The 14,384-nt window shown below is 36.7% G+C and overlaps 1 protein-coding gene, 2 long non-coding RNA genes and 1 pseudogene across 7 annotated transcripts in view; 3 read left to right on the top strand and 1 right to left on the bottom strand.

Annotated features, from left to right (window-relative positions):
* The first annotated feature begins 27 nt into the window (after window positions 1-27).
* LOC124340611 lies at window positions 28-3,053 on the top strand. Of its 5 annotated transcripts, XR_006918135.1 has the most exons (6): window positions 28-309; window positions 382-447; window positions 594-715; window positions 1,201-1,437; window positions 1,765-1,989; window positions 2,425-3,053. It is a non-coding gene; the product is annotated as an uncharacterized LOC124340611 (long non-coding RNA). The 5 variants fall into 5 exon arrangements; XR_006918133.1 differs by lacking the exon at window positions 382-447 and having other exon boundaries at window positions 29-309; window positions 2,409-3,053; XR_006918134.1 differs by lacking the exon at window positions 382-447 and having other exon boundaries at window positions 30-309; window positions 594-742.
* An 840-nt stretch (window positions 3,054-3,893) lies between these two features.
* Window positions 3,894-14,384, bottom strand: part of LOC124340755 — a 28,437-nt gene continuing 17,946 nt past the window's right edge. Inside the window, exons 3-6 of the long non-coding RNA XR_006918175.1 lie at window positions 5,481-5,885; window positions 5,099-5,413; window positions 4,083-4,254; window positions 3,894-4,013 (exon numbers count right to left, since the gene is read on the bottom strand). This is a non-coding gene — a long non-coding RNA (uncharacterized LOC124340755). The remainder of the gene's footprint in view (window positions 4,014-4,082; window positions 4,255-5,098; window positions 5,414-5,480; window positions 5,886-14,384) is intronic.
* Window positions 7,240-10,298, top strand: LOC124340753 (annotated as a pseudogene).
* Window positions 10,776-13,802, top strand: LOC124340750 (pickpocket protein 28-like). Its single transcript, XM_046793357.1, has 11 exons — window positions 10,776-11,209; window positions 11,293-11,502; window positions 11,576-11,732; window positions 11,797-11,954; window positions 12,023-12,137; window positions 12,198-12,271; window positions 12,351-12,550; window positions 12,618-12,677; window positions 12,745-12,928; window positions 13,039-13,130; window positions 13,219-13,802. The coding sequence occupies exons 1-11, from the start codon at window positions 11,070-11,072 to the stop codon at window positions 13,533-13,535; spliced, it is 1,707 nt and encodes a 568-aa protein (XP_046649313.1). The 5' UTR covers window positions 10,776-11,069; the 3' UTR covers window positions 13,536-13,802.

Below are 14,384 nucleotides of genomic sequence, written 5' to 3'. Positions count from 1 at the left end.
CCATGAAAGTACGTCTGCTGCTCGTTGTCAGAATTCTCGCTGCTGCTGCCTGCTGGTCCTAATGACGTAAGCTAAACACTAACAGTCGGTTAGGATTTCATTTCAGCCTGCGCTAAAATGTTTCAGCAATTCTTTGATAACCAAAATATCCGTACACATTAAGTGCTATCTTTTGTTTCTCGATTCCCTAATCGTCATACCTGGGTTGTACGGCTACGTTGGTCACTTTACACGTGGTTGCAAGAAAGCAGTCCAATCAAGGAAATGTTAGAGGCATCCCAAGATTTGGATTTTTCTTCATTTGAACAGGTAAGAAACTGTAACCCCAAACAATAAAAATAATGTAACCAGTGAGTGGTAAAAAGAAAGGATCTACTACAGATCACGAGGCTGAGTATAGGTTTGATAAATTTATGTGATTTGCATTCCAAGATTCTCAACAACATTGTGAGCAAAAAAATACTTCAAGCTTGAACTAAACCCCCCATAATCTAATTACATACTTCAGTGTTCAGTGTTTCACAGAGTGCAATCTTACTTATTTATATATCTAAAGTCGTGTACTAATGTTTCTTTGATAACTTTGCATTTAGGACTGTCTTGAGGCAACAGCGGAGAAACAATGTCTGAATGAGGAGCTTACTCGGTGAATTCGAAACTAATTGAAACATCTAATCAATTTGAAAAACTTGACTGAAACAATCAAAGGACTATAGTACCAGAATTTTTTCTAATTGGATATGTAACTATTACCTATTTCAATTTACATATACTTAAGGCTTAAACTCCAGAATGAATTACAAGAATTATATCAAGTGAAAGAAGTGGCTATTCAAAACCACTTTCAGTACCCCTATCAAATATCCTTTTACTTTTAGTGACTTAAATAAGGTTATTAAGATGAAGAGTAACCTGCTTTCATTTTTTAAAGTAAATTATTTTGCTATATTCTAGTTTGAATATAATGTTCTTTGATGTGTGGTTATGCATAGTTTCTTATATTTAAAATCACCTACCCGCAACTCTTTGGGATCTGCTAAATGGTTTGATTTAATTTAAGAAATTTAGGAAAAAAAAATTGGAAGAGTGTTAAAATGTTTTACTTCTTTCTTTACATTAACTTGGCACTCTCTTAAACATATGAATATGATATTCATTAATTTTGTTGTTGTTTCTAATTACAATTTCTCGTTGATAAAGATTGAAAGCAATCCAGCCGTCCCGTCCAATCGTTCGTGAATGCTAAGGAAGGATTGTTAGCTGTCACTAGGTGGCTAAAACTATGTCCACTTGACGGCGCGATGTCAAAGGCACTGAGCGAAAAGGGTGGAGCTGGACTGCTGAAGATGCTGTGTACAGTTTCCCAAAATTTCGTCTCTTACTACCTTTACCGGGTGAGCGTTTCGTCACATGCAGAAAAACTTCAGAACAATTAAAGTAATTGTGGTAATTATGTTGATCGACTTTCGAACTGAAGATTGCATGTTTAAGTAGCTGTGACTAGAGGGTAGATCTTTTTGCTTGTTGTAGAATTTTCAGTTAAGACTGCTATGGTAGTTTAATTTTCCATTGGTTTGAACTATGTTATTTTTAAGTTGAAAAAAAAACTTGACAATGTAGATTCCTTTGTAAGATTAGTTAATTAGAATTACTTTTAAATTCTGAAGGATTGCATAGTTTAACTTTACTCTTGTCATTTTGTTACATCACATGAGAATTTGTGCTTGATAGTAACCAAGTTTTTTCTGGGCTTCTTTGTTGCAGTCTAATGGGCACATGGATTTGCTGCAGTCATCCAGTGAAAGGTGTGAATAAATTGAGCTGTTGCATGCAGTCTTTGGTGCCAATGTTGTCCTGGAATGTGGGAGAGCTCCATGCTTCAAGTCTTATGGGATCAGCCATATATCTTGGTTGACGCTGGATCATGCTGCATTGTGGTTGCCGAAATCTTGGACATCTAGTAGAACTGCAAGAAGCCTTCTTGAAATGGTATTTTGATAAAAATTATAAGTTCTAACTTGGTTAGTATCATGCTTGAGACTACTATAATTGCTTACATTGGTTAATTTTAACATTTGGGGATTTCATCATGTCAATAACTCTTTCCTTTGATCATATGTAAATTGAGTTATGGATTGTTTGAGGGGAATTTGTTAACAAGATACTGAAGATAGGCAGTTACTGTAGAAGAATGTTTTTGTTTTGCTGCAGAGTACTCTACAAATTTCAAATGAATTTGTATTGAAATCTTAAATAAGTAATCTAGTTTCATGTAAATTTTTGTTTCAACTTTAGTTATCAGATAGTGTTGCCATAGAATATTTGGGTTGATTCCATTTGAAGTGATTTTATTTTTATTTTCTACAAAATTTCCATTGATGCAAACATTAATTTCATTTTGGTCATAGATTTATGTTTATGTAGCAGTGATGTTGCTGTCAAATGTGGCATGTTGTTGCAGCCTGCTGGTGAAGGATTTTTTGCATCAAGTTAAACTGTTACTGTTCCTGTGTACCGGACTGCTGGTGTTGTGCACAGAAGTTCCATCCAGATTTAATTGTTATTTGTGACTATGCAGTCAACGGTTTATATGTTGAAAAGAAAAAGAAACAGTTCCTTGGTGTTGTATCGCTGGTGCTGTGCCACAGAAGTAACATCCTGTATTTTGTTTAATTGCCATTTGCGTCTATGAAGTTAATCGTTTATATGTTGAGAAACAACAAAAACAGTAAAAACGGGGAATATTTACGTTGAAGTAATAAACAAGCCTTCGTGATTGGAAATCAACGAGGAGATGGGGGGGGGGGTATTTGATATTCATTAACTAGAAGCATCGTGGTTTTTTTTAATAAGGTAGAAATAAAATTCTTTGTCTATCACATCCATATATACCTACCTGTATAACCACATCTATTCCTCAAACCCCATAGCCTCCACCAACATCCACATACCTTAACCCCCATTTTCCCACAAATGTCAAATATCTGTAATATGTAAATATTATTGTTAAATAACTAAACATGATCAATCAAATAAACAAACTGAAACTTTTATTAACACAAATTATTCATTAAACAGAGCGTCCGGTTCAATACTAATTTTTTTGTGCGAGGCTTTTTAGCAAGCAATCCGCCACCTAATTTGACAAAAAGTGATAGTTTGTTTTCACGAAAATTGCGTCACACGGTTAAAAAATTTCTAGTTTAACAACCTCATGTAGAAATTTGCATCTAGTCTACTGGTGCAAATTACGATTCTTTAAGCTTGATTAATTTAGGTGATGTGTTAAAAGCAATTGTGGGTAGCTAAAAAAATTGAACTAATCCACTTTTCTGAATATTTTGGTTTTAGATCACTTTGTTGCTTTTAGATTTTTTGTGATCTATCTTCAAAATATTCTGAAAAATCGAATTAGTTCAATTTATTGGCTGATCACAATTGCTTTTAACACATCACCTAAATTAATCAAGCTTAAAGAATCGCAATTTGCACCAGTAGACTAGATGCAAATTTCTACATGAGATTGTTGAACTAGAAATTTTTAACCGTCTGACGCAATTTCCGTGAAAACAAACTATCACTTTTCGTCAAATTGGGTGGTGGATTGCTTACTAAAACTCGCACATGCAGTGTCGGCGTAGATCCAGGGAGATTACCTGGAAATGGAAGAGGAGAGAAGAGTGCGAGGCAAGTTTTACTGGGGAGCGATTAGTCATACTAGGCTTCCGGGTTAGACTCATGACCCTCTAAAAGTTTTCGTCGGATCATGCGCCTTCCAAGTCCCCGTTCGACCAGAGCCCTCCCCTCCTCCTGGTTTCACAGCGGGTGAGTGACCACCAGCGGGCGTTGGTTAGTGGTTAGTTAGGGAAACGGGGTCACAGAAAAGAAGGGAGCCCAGATATGCAATTTTAATTTATCTAACAACTACACAACTAATCAGTCTTGAATTACAGCATTCTCTCGTCAGTTTTCACCAATGGATGAAGTCCATGATAAGCAGCGAAGGAGTTAACCTGTAAGCAGAATGAACAATTTATTTGGATGACAGTAATTTTAAATAAGATTGCAACAGAAAGCAATACCTTAAATCAAGAGTACCCGTTTAAGGAAGTGAAAAGGGTAGCTAGCAGCCAACGGGTTACCAAACAAGGGACCTTGTTGCTTGTTGACTGTATAGTCATTGTCCGTTTTCTTCAAAGGACATGACTTCTCATAAAGTCTGCCATGCAAATTTAGAAACCTGTAGTTTAGAACCTGTAAAGAAAAAAAGAAAAAAAATTCATCTTGGTTAACATTTGTGTCAACAATGCATGTGCTTGACGTCTATGATCTTAAGGAATAGTTAAACAGTTATAATAGTATACACTCGAAATCGTCTCTTAAACATTAGATAGACTTCAGTGCAGATCAATACTTTAAAAATTAAAATACTCACAAAACTTTAACAGTGCAGTTAAATTGGCCTAAACCTTTAAGACACCTTGAGAAATATACATAAAACAAAGTTCACTTGCTAGTACAATGCAATTTTCCCGGAAGTAGACCGGAAGTAAGCGATAGCTCCTCTACTGTTGAGCTGTCTTCAAATCAAATCAGATATTCGTGACCCCCGTCAAATTTGGGGTCGGCTTCATGTGTTTCAATCGAAATCCAAAATTGGCCGATTTTCCGATATTTTTACTGACATATGTAATAGACCCCAAATTTCACGAGGATCACGAATAGTTGGTTATTTTGGTTGTCAAACGAATATCTCCTGAACTATTAAGTATTAACTGATTCAGAAACCGGAAGTAGACAAAAAGCACTTTACAACAAATCTAACAAGTGAGCTTTGTTTCTAGAATGCTAGCGGTAAAAAATCACCTCAAATTTCCTTGTATTAACTCCGATAAATATATATATAGGAATGTGCAAAATAAATGTAAATAAAGCTTTTGCTTCAGCTGAAAAACGATTTAAGGCCATGCTATAGCCATCTAACGTAAAAAAGAATAAATGCTTAGAACAAAAACGTCCCTGCTCTATCTCATCGACACTCAATTAAAAAAAAAAAAAAATAACAATAACAAAAAAGACAAAAAGACCTGATACTCACTTAATATTCTCGTCCCCAAAATCACCATCTCGTCGTCCTCAAGGAAACATCAACACGCATCGTAAACAGCCAATCAATGTGAAGATGAAAATTCCGTGCTGTTTTGAGAGCAGGGGTAGTACAAGTCGGTTGTAGTCGAATGATGCTGGCCGTGTCCAAGCTGGAGCAGGCTCAACTTCCCCATTCCTCGGAGCGACGAAAGAGGATGGCGTGCGAGTGAGCAGTATTGCTGAATGACAGCAAGTCAGTCAGTCATCGCTAATCTTTCGTTAGGTCCAATGGATTCAGTCCATTGAATAGCGGCGCAGGATTAACCTGAAACGAGAATGGAGGTGACTTCATATTTTAAAGTCTGTACGATTGTAACAACAGCAACCAATACCTCAAAGTAAGACTAAGAGCGGGCCCATTCCGGGATATAGGGGTGGGGATTGAAGAGGTAGCAGCCAACGGGTTAACAAACAAAGAATTTTGTTGCCTGTGTTGGTGATATTGGCCTTTTCTTTTTCCTTGAAAGGACAAACAGATGGCTCTCATTCAGTCTAAATGCAAAATCCAAAGCAAAATCTAAATAAACAAAAAAATAATCAAAACTATTGCAACCTACATGATGAATTTTTAAAATGCTATGTAGGCTAAACATAACTTGCATGTAATCTGTGATAACAGCAATAATAGAATTTGATGTCATTTTCTTCACCCTGATATTGAATGGCAAGTCATTTTCCTCCTGGAAGAACAACCACGATGCTGATTCTCTTTCTTTCAGTGATATAGTACACAAAATCTAAATAAGAAAGAAAGAAACAAACAAAAAAATAAAAACTACTGCACTCAATATGATGAATTCTCTAAATTCTATGTCAAAATAACTACTGGAGTGACAATTAAGCAACTCAATTAAGAGTTTATGAAAGTCCAGATAGCAAAATTTGTAGATTTACAACATACAAAAGCAAAAAGCTTGATACTGAATGTTTTCATTTGAAAGTTTACTGTTGAAAAAGTATGCGCCTGACTCAAATGAACAACATTAACACTCTTATATACCATGACATTAATGAAACCAAATTTAAACATTTTCTTTTAAAAGATATGTAAGTATGGTAGGCTGTTCACTAGGATTTCCCTTGTTTTGTTATCCTTGGTTATTTTTTTCAGGAAACTCACTGGCACTGTGACACAACCGCACAGCCAATGTTGGCAAGCTAAGGGTGACTGACAGCATAAACCTTTGGCATAAACCTACTTGGCACCACAGCCGTTTATCTTGAAGATTCACGCTTTTCGTGGACCTTTCCTTTCGATCAATAAACTGTTGCACTAATTGAAATGAATAATGGCACAATACAAACTGAATGATCAGTCACGCTTGCAAGCGGTATGAAGTCAACGTTAACTTAGCAGACGAATTTTTTAAATCTGAGCGACCGAGCTGCGGTTCTGTATCAGATTCTGCTGTACATGTAGCTGACTCAAGGCAATTCATTACTTTAAGATACTTATATTACTTGAACAGCAGCGCGCTTTTATTTGCTTAATCCTAGCTTGAAATCTTGAGATCAGTACAGAGAAGAAAGCACAGTTACTAGTTTTATGTAAATTTTCCGGAAAGAAAAACGGAACGAAGAAAAACCGGAAGTAGGAATAAAGCACATTTTCAAAAATCTAAAAAGTGAACTTTGTTTCTGGACCAGAAACTGTCAGATATATAACCCAAAATACCTTAAAAGTAGCAGCATGGTAGCAGTGAGAAATTTCTTTAGAGATGTGCTAAGTAAACGTATCCGAAATTCCGAAACTGATGCTTCTCTCTTTCGGCAGGAAAGTGATAAAATATTATACCAACTAGCGTCAGAAAGAAGAAACTTTAAAATAAGAGTAAAAAAATGTCCGGCTTAGACAAAATCATGACCAACTCTATTTTTCCTCATCAGATTTTAGCTTTCATCCTTTTTTTCCGTAAAATTTTGTAATGAGGAAAACTCTGGGTTGTTGCCTAATAACCCTTTTTTTCGATATTTCGTAATTCTCGTTATACCCTTATGAAAGTCAAGAGTCTATATAGGCGTGTAGAATAATAATAAGGCAGAAGGTTTAAAGACAAGGAGGGCCAGCTGCGGCAAGGGAAATGTCAGAGTGATCGGTTCTCGAATCCTGCCGGACCATCATTTTATCATGTCCCGCCAAACTAGTCCAGCAAAACCGAAATATAACAAGATTTTAAAAGAGTTTTGTGATAACACCTCGATTCATGGATTAAAATATTTATTCGAAGAAGGAAGTCTACTGATTGAAAGGTATTCGATTGCTTGATCATTTCGCTTGTATAATTTAAACTGTAGTAATTGTTATTCAAAAATAGAATAGTATGGTTGGTTGTATTTCTATGCGGCATTATTTTCTCGGGGTACTTTTGTGTCCAAATGTGGGAAAAATGGGAAGAGTCTCCCGTTCTTACGTCCGTCGAATCTCAACTTTATCCTATAAATAACATTTTATTTCCGGCCGTTACGATCTGCAATGTCAACAAAGTTTCTAGACGAAAGCTAATAAAGGCAATGGAAAACCCTAAGTAAGTAGTACATCGATGTAGTCACAAACGTTCGCGTGCCTATCTAACTCATTTTTGTAAAATCTAATAAGGTACAAGAATGTTTCTTATGATACAATGCAGCTGACACTACGGTACATGACAAAACTAGACCGGGCTATTAATAATGAAAAAGAACTGTAAGAGCTGGAAAAATTTTATCAGTTACACAACATTTCTGCACTCGATTTGTTCAACATTTTGGTAGAGGTACGTGTACAGTTGTACACTCTCAAAACATACCGGTACCTCCCTCTTCCACACATAACTATGCCAGTCTAATACATAAAATATCACTGCTGCTGCAATACTATAAATTATACGTGACAGGGATACAAACGCTGTGCCAAGGAAAAAAAAAGATGTCTCAATCGGAAAAAGGATTCATACTTTTCAATTTTAATTATTAGAAAAGATATTGCAGCAATGTTTTGTGCAATTGACTGGTATAAGTATACAAAAATGTGTGAAAGAGATACAAGGTTCCTTACTACACGTCTAAAATAACTAATGCCAACTATTGCAGACAGCACCTTCGTGCTCGGACATTATCATGGACTGTAACTGGCTGGGACTGACGGAACCTTGCATGAAGTATTTCTCTTTCTTACCTACTGACGACGGCATGTGTTGCACATTCAACAGTGGCAAATATGTCGACTCGGTGTTGGGCATTGAATCAAGGTAAACATACAGAAGACATGAAAAGGTAAAAGCTTATATAATACGATTTTAAAATAGCGAAAACGAACCGCTGCGGGTCAATGGTAACGGATACCGGATGGGATTGAATTTAGTTATTGATGCTAACGTAGAGGACTACAGCGTCACAACGGGAAAATTTGATGGTTTCAAGGTATTTCAAAAATCGATAAATGATTCAGAAAATAAATTTACGGTGCGTTGAATATTTTAAAATTCAGGTTTTAGTGCATCCATCAGAAGATGTGAGTAATAGAGTAAGTTTCTAAGTTTTAAAGTCTGTTTTACTAAATTTTTCAGTTTAGTTTCCGGACATTGCGGACAGGGGTTTCGTTCTAGGACCAGGCACAGAAACGTAAATTACAAGCCAAAAAAATCCATCTTTGTTTCAAATGAATAATATTCCCTATTTGTTTTTTTAATTTAGCTTTGTTGCTGTCAAAGGGACCACGTCCTTTAATACCGAAGAAGTCGCCAAAAAGGTGTCGCCAAAGATGCGTCAGTGCTTGGTGGAAGGTGAAAAGAAACTGGCTCATTTCGAAAATTACAGCCGGTCAGCTTGTTTCGTAGACTGCGGCACGCGTCTCATGCAGGAAGACTGCAAATGTCGCCCGTATTTTTTCAAAGGTAAACATTCATAATACTTTTAAACCTTATATGCCTTATGGAATTTACTTTTATCTTTTGCTTTTTAGGAGATAGGAGCTCTCGTTTATGTCCACTGACGTCGTACAACTGCATCTCCGATGTTTATGGTAATTTAAGATCACTGCTGTGCAGACACAACTACAATCAATGAAAAATGTAATTTCAATAACATATTCGTCAATAGAGGATGTTCGCTCGCGTGGAGATGACATTTGCGATTGTTTGCCACCTTGTTCAGACACTCGCTACGAGCCAGAAATATCATACGCTTCTTTCCCTGGGGGTGGATTTAATTTGACACGCACCTTCAAACGTCTAGTAGAAGGACGAAATCTTAGTTCTAGTACGGATGGCACTCAATATTTCAAGTAAGTTTTCTGTCCATTTGATATGTAATTTTCAAACACTAGAAAATTTTCTAGACATTTGAAAGAACGCAAGTGTTTTCAATGTGATTATTTTTCTAAAAATTCATAACTCGTAATGTAGGTCGAATGTGGCAATGCTTCACGTATATTACAAGGAAAAGACAGGAATGCGCTACAGAACTGACATCCGCTTCGGAGTTGAAGACTTCATTTGTAATGATTTTTCACCAATATTTAAAATTACTATTTATTGCGTTGGTTTCCTCTAATGCTTACATAGTACACATTTTTATAAATTTTTAGCTGCAATGGGTGGACTTTTGGGCCTTGGTCTAGGCATAAGCTTCATCAGCGTCATTGAGATACTCTACTTTTTCTTGGTTCGACACTTTTTTTTGCGCAAACGAGATGCTCCCGATCTGGCAATTCAAAGACAAACAACCGAAATGAAAATATGCCCCTCTTCTTTAACGTTTACGTCATCGATAGGGACAGTCACAGAATCGAATCCCGATCGATGCAATTAACCAGTTCACCTTGGTTTACTTGATTAATCTAATCAACTGCAAGTAAAATTTGATTAATATTGATGACGTCCTTTCTCTCAAGTTGCATCACACTCATTTTTTCAAAGGAAACCGGGGAAATCCCTCGTCCGTCGAATAGGAAAAAAAGAAGGTTTTCCTCTGGCTTTCGGCTTATATTGCTGGAAAAAAAAATCAAAAAAATTACGTGACTGTACGTATTTTTTTAATCATACATACCCTACCATTTAACTTCAATTTTATGAAATGAATGTAATTTTGAATGACCCCATTTAGAGGGGCGATTCCTAGCTATTTGCAAAGTCTGTACTTGGTATTGCCAATAAACAATATGTGCTGTCTCATTTACAAACGTCATCTAGGTAAATTTGATTCACATTCACAAAAATTTGAAAGTCATCTTAATATAAGGTTTTTACTTTAAATATAAAATTATTATAAAGAAACAAAATGAGAAATTCTCCTAGTCACGTTTGAACGCAATCAACCGCGTTTGAAAAACTGAGAACTTTCACTGTTTTTTTTTTTAAGATTTTTAGGTATTCTAGTAAATAAAGTGTGTTTATGCCGAGATCAAGTTTTAACGTTGTCTTTTAGTCAATAGAAGGTTTTTTTCTTTTCTTTTTCGGGTGAAGATGGATAATTAATCATTTAGTTTCATGGCACGATATTTTTCTCATGATATGAATTCAAACGCGCATATTTTGACTGGAAATGAGGTATCAAGCCAACAGCTGAAAACATACGTGGGTTTAGGACCCAGGTGTTCTGACGCGTATGGTCTGAAAAGAGACAAAAGACGTCCGACAAAACAGAAGGTTGACGAACAGATTCTCTACTACTCTGGGCAACGCACTATAGCCACACACATTCTGTTTCGCTTCCAGACTTCAACAGGGAAAAATTCGTGTCGCGACAAAAGAAAGGGTTTTTGACCGGTTTGGATATTCGTGAACTCGTTTTTCTTTGGAGAAGTCAACTTGGAATAAGGGCTTGAATATTAATAAGAGATTTCGTTTATTTCGGGAAGAGTGCCACGTATTGGGAGAAAGAAAAGAACTGAATTTTTTTTTAGTGTCGCTGGGTAGGGGATTCTGTTAGTTCATCGTTATATCATGTCTCGCGAGAATAAGGAAACGGAGCAGAAAAAATCATGTCAAAATAATAACAAATTGATTGTAAAACAGTTTTGCGAAAATACTTCGATTCATGGACTGAAATACATTTTTGAAGATGGAAGTATTTTGATTGAAAGGTATTATGCATTTATTATTATTTTTTTTAAATGTAAAAATAATCGTTCGTTTAATTTTACGTCTTTAATTCCTATGCGTGTAGATTGATATGGTTGCTAGTGTTTCTGTGTGGTGTATGTTTTTCGAGTTACTTTTGTGTGCAAATGTGGCACAAATGGGAAGAGTCTCCCGTTCTTACCTCCGTCGAAACTCAACTTTATCCGCTAAATAATATTTACTTTCCGGCCGTTACGATCTGTAATGTCAACAAAGTCTCTAAAAGAAAACTATTGGAGACCCTGGAAAAACCAGAGTGAGTACGTCACTGTAGTTGAAAAATGTCTACCAAAATTACAAATAATCCATTTGATTGGAAAAATGAATAGATACGCGGATATTCCCTATGAGAAAATGCAACTGACACTTCGGTACATGACAAAACTAGACCGCGCTATTAATAACGAAAGAGAACTGAAAGAGCTCAACGAGTTTTACAAATCGCGGAACATTTCTGCTCTCGAGTTATTCAAAATTTTGGAAATGGTAAGTGTAAGATTCTAAGAATTTTGCGTTATCTGAAACAAATAACCTGAAAACTATTACGCAGACGGCGCCTTCGTGCTCGGACATTATCATGGACTGTAACTGGCTGGGACTGACGGAACCATGCATGGAATATTTCTCTTTCTTACCTACTGACGACGGCATGTGTTGTACATTCAACAGCGACAAATATTTCGACTCGATGTTGGGCATTGAATACAAGTAAGTACAGCAAATTAGTAAGATTGTCGAACAACTATAACAACAGTATTTTGTTCATTTTCAAACAGCGCAAACGAACCATTGCGAGTCAATGGTAACGGTTACCGGATGGGGTTGAATTTAGTAATCGATGCCAACGTAGAAGACTACAGCGTCACAACGGGGAAATTTGATGGTTTCAAAGTAATTTTCTTGCCTTCAAATGAAAAATATTGAAATCTAGATTACAAATTTTTTTTGCAGGTTTTAGTGCATGGGCCAGAAGAGTTCCCTGATATTTCTGACAGAGCTTTTGTGTTAGGGCCTGGCACTGAAACGTAAAGATGATTAAATTAAAAAAAAGTGAAAATTTACTGTTGCAAGCTTAACTGCATGAAAGTTTGTTACGTCTATTAGGTTCGTCGCAATAAAAGGAACTACGACTTTCAACACTGAAGACGTCGCTAGAGAGGTGACGCCATTCAAACGACAGTGCTTAGTGGAAGGTGAAAAAAAACTGAAATACTATCGTCAGTATAGTCGATCAGCTTGTTTCGTTGATTGTAAGACGCGAAAGATGCGAGAAGACTGTAACTGCCGTCCGTATTTCTTCAGAGGTATTTCGTGATGGCCTTCGTGCTAATTCTGCTCCTTTCGGCCATTTATTTATTTGTTTATTTTAAGAGATTAACGACTCTCGATTATGCGAAATGACGTCCTACACATGTATTTCTGACGTTAACGGTAACTAATAATAATGCTAATAATTGCTTTCGACAGAAATAATTAGAAAAATTGGATGCAAATTTAGAGAAAGTGCGTTCGCATGGACATGAAATCTGCGAATGCTTGTCGCCCTGTGCGGACACTCGTTACGATCCTGAAATATCATACGCATCCTTCCCTGGTCGCGGATTCAATCTGACGCGCACCTTCAAGCGTCTAGTACAAAAGCGAAACCTTAGCACCGGCACGGATGGCACCGAATACTTCAAGTGAGTTTCCCTTTCAACAGTAACATATGATCCTTTCCAGAAAACCTTAAAATTATCTTGTCAAACAGCTTTCATTCTTGCTAACAGGTTGCTTATATTTTATTATCTAGGTCAAATGTGGCAATACTTCATGTTTACTACAAAGAAAAGACAGGAATGCGCTACAGAACTGACATCCGATTCGGAATTGAAGACTTTATCTGTAGCCTAATCTCATTTTCCTTTTTTCAAACAAATTTCAAGTTGGCAGTAATGAATTTTGTGCGTTTTCTGTTTTTTTCTATGTGCAGCTGCAATGGGTGGACTTTTGGGCCTTGGTCTAGGCATGAGTTTCATCAGCGTCATTGAATTATTCTACTTTTTCTGCGTTCGGCGCTTTTTTCTACGACATCGTGCTGCGGCTGCCCCAGATCAAGCAAGGCAAAGCCCATCTACTCCTCCAGCTAAAACTGACGAAGCGAAAAACGTCTGGCCGTCCTCTACTACCCTAACATCATCGATCAAGACAGTGGAGTCTAGTCTGGATGGACACAGCAACAACAATCTAGTTCGCCGTGGTTCACTTAATTTACCTGCTGACTTGCAGGCAACCCTGTTTAAATACTGATGACTTGCCAGTTGCCATGGTAAGTCAAGAAAAAACAATCCACTTGTATACATGACGGATGGAAATGAAAGCCAGCAATTACAATAATCAAAAGTCCGTCGCCCACAATAGCAAATAGCCGCGGGCTTTTTTTAGTGGCTCAGTGATTATGACAAAAAGTGCTTCTGAACTCATTCAATTCTAACCTGTAATCACTGTTCTTTATCAAATATAATTTTTTTACGAACATCAGGTGTGTAATTAGAGAACTAAAATAGCCTACACAAATAAAAAACAATTAGGTTACCCGAAATAAAAAGCGACAAACTATTTCATCGCCTAGTCAGGGGGTCTAAGGACGGAATTCGTTGTTTTTCAAGAAGACTGAAGATGCCAATAATAATTTCTAGTTCTTAATAAATCTCGCTCACTGGCTGCGGGCGACAAGCTTACTAGAGCGGCGCATACATTATAAATAACAAGGTTTTCGATCACTTGCACAATTTATTTTAAAATAGCGAAAGGGAAACCCCGGGAAATCAAACATGCATATAATAATGCAGAAACGAAAAAAAAAATGATTGTTCTCTATGCAAAAGAGAGTTCACAGCACGTTCTCGAAATATAGAGTGACAGTTAATAAGTTCTAGAATGCGCACTGATTGCTCTGTGTCTAAATCGAGGTTATCTGGGGCTATTTAAGGGATTAAGATTTAAACGGCGAATCGTAATAAGTAATAACACCACTCAAGGGAAAACCAGTAGCTCAGCTTCTAATGGCTTTTGAAAAAATGATTGCAAAAGAGCATTAGACCAAAAATAGGAGGCTGGTCGCTACTACCTTTTACCGTGCGTCGTGCGATAAAGCGT

The sequence above is a fragment of the Daphnia pulicaria genome, chromosome 5 (genome assembly GCF_021234035.1).
Source record: "Daphnia pulicaria isolate SC F1-1A chromosome 5, SC_F0-13Bv2, whole genome shotgun sequence".
Lineage (NCBI taxonomy): Eukaryota > Metazoa > Arthropoda > Branchiopoda > Diplostraca > Daphniidae > Daphnia > Daphnia pulicaria.
Note: the sequence above shows the minus strand (reverse complement) of the source record. Positions and strands in the feature narration are given on the sequence as shown.

Bases quoted from the DNA above. Each gene is read 5' to 3' on its own strand.
- LOC124340750 (XM_046793357.1), top strand. From the start codon at position 11,070: ATGTCTCGCGAGAATAAGGAAACGGAGCAGAAAAAATCATGTCAAAAT. The intron at 11,210-11,292 runs GTATTATGCATT...CTATGCGTGTAG, and splicing joins GGAAGTATTTTGATTGAAAG to ATTGATATGGTTGCTAGTGT. The intron at 11,733-11,796 runs GTAAGTGTAAGA...ACTATTACGCAG, and splicing joins TATTCAAAATTTTGGAAATG to ACGGCGCCTTCGTGCTCGGA.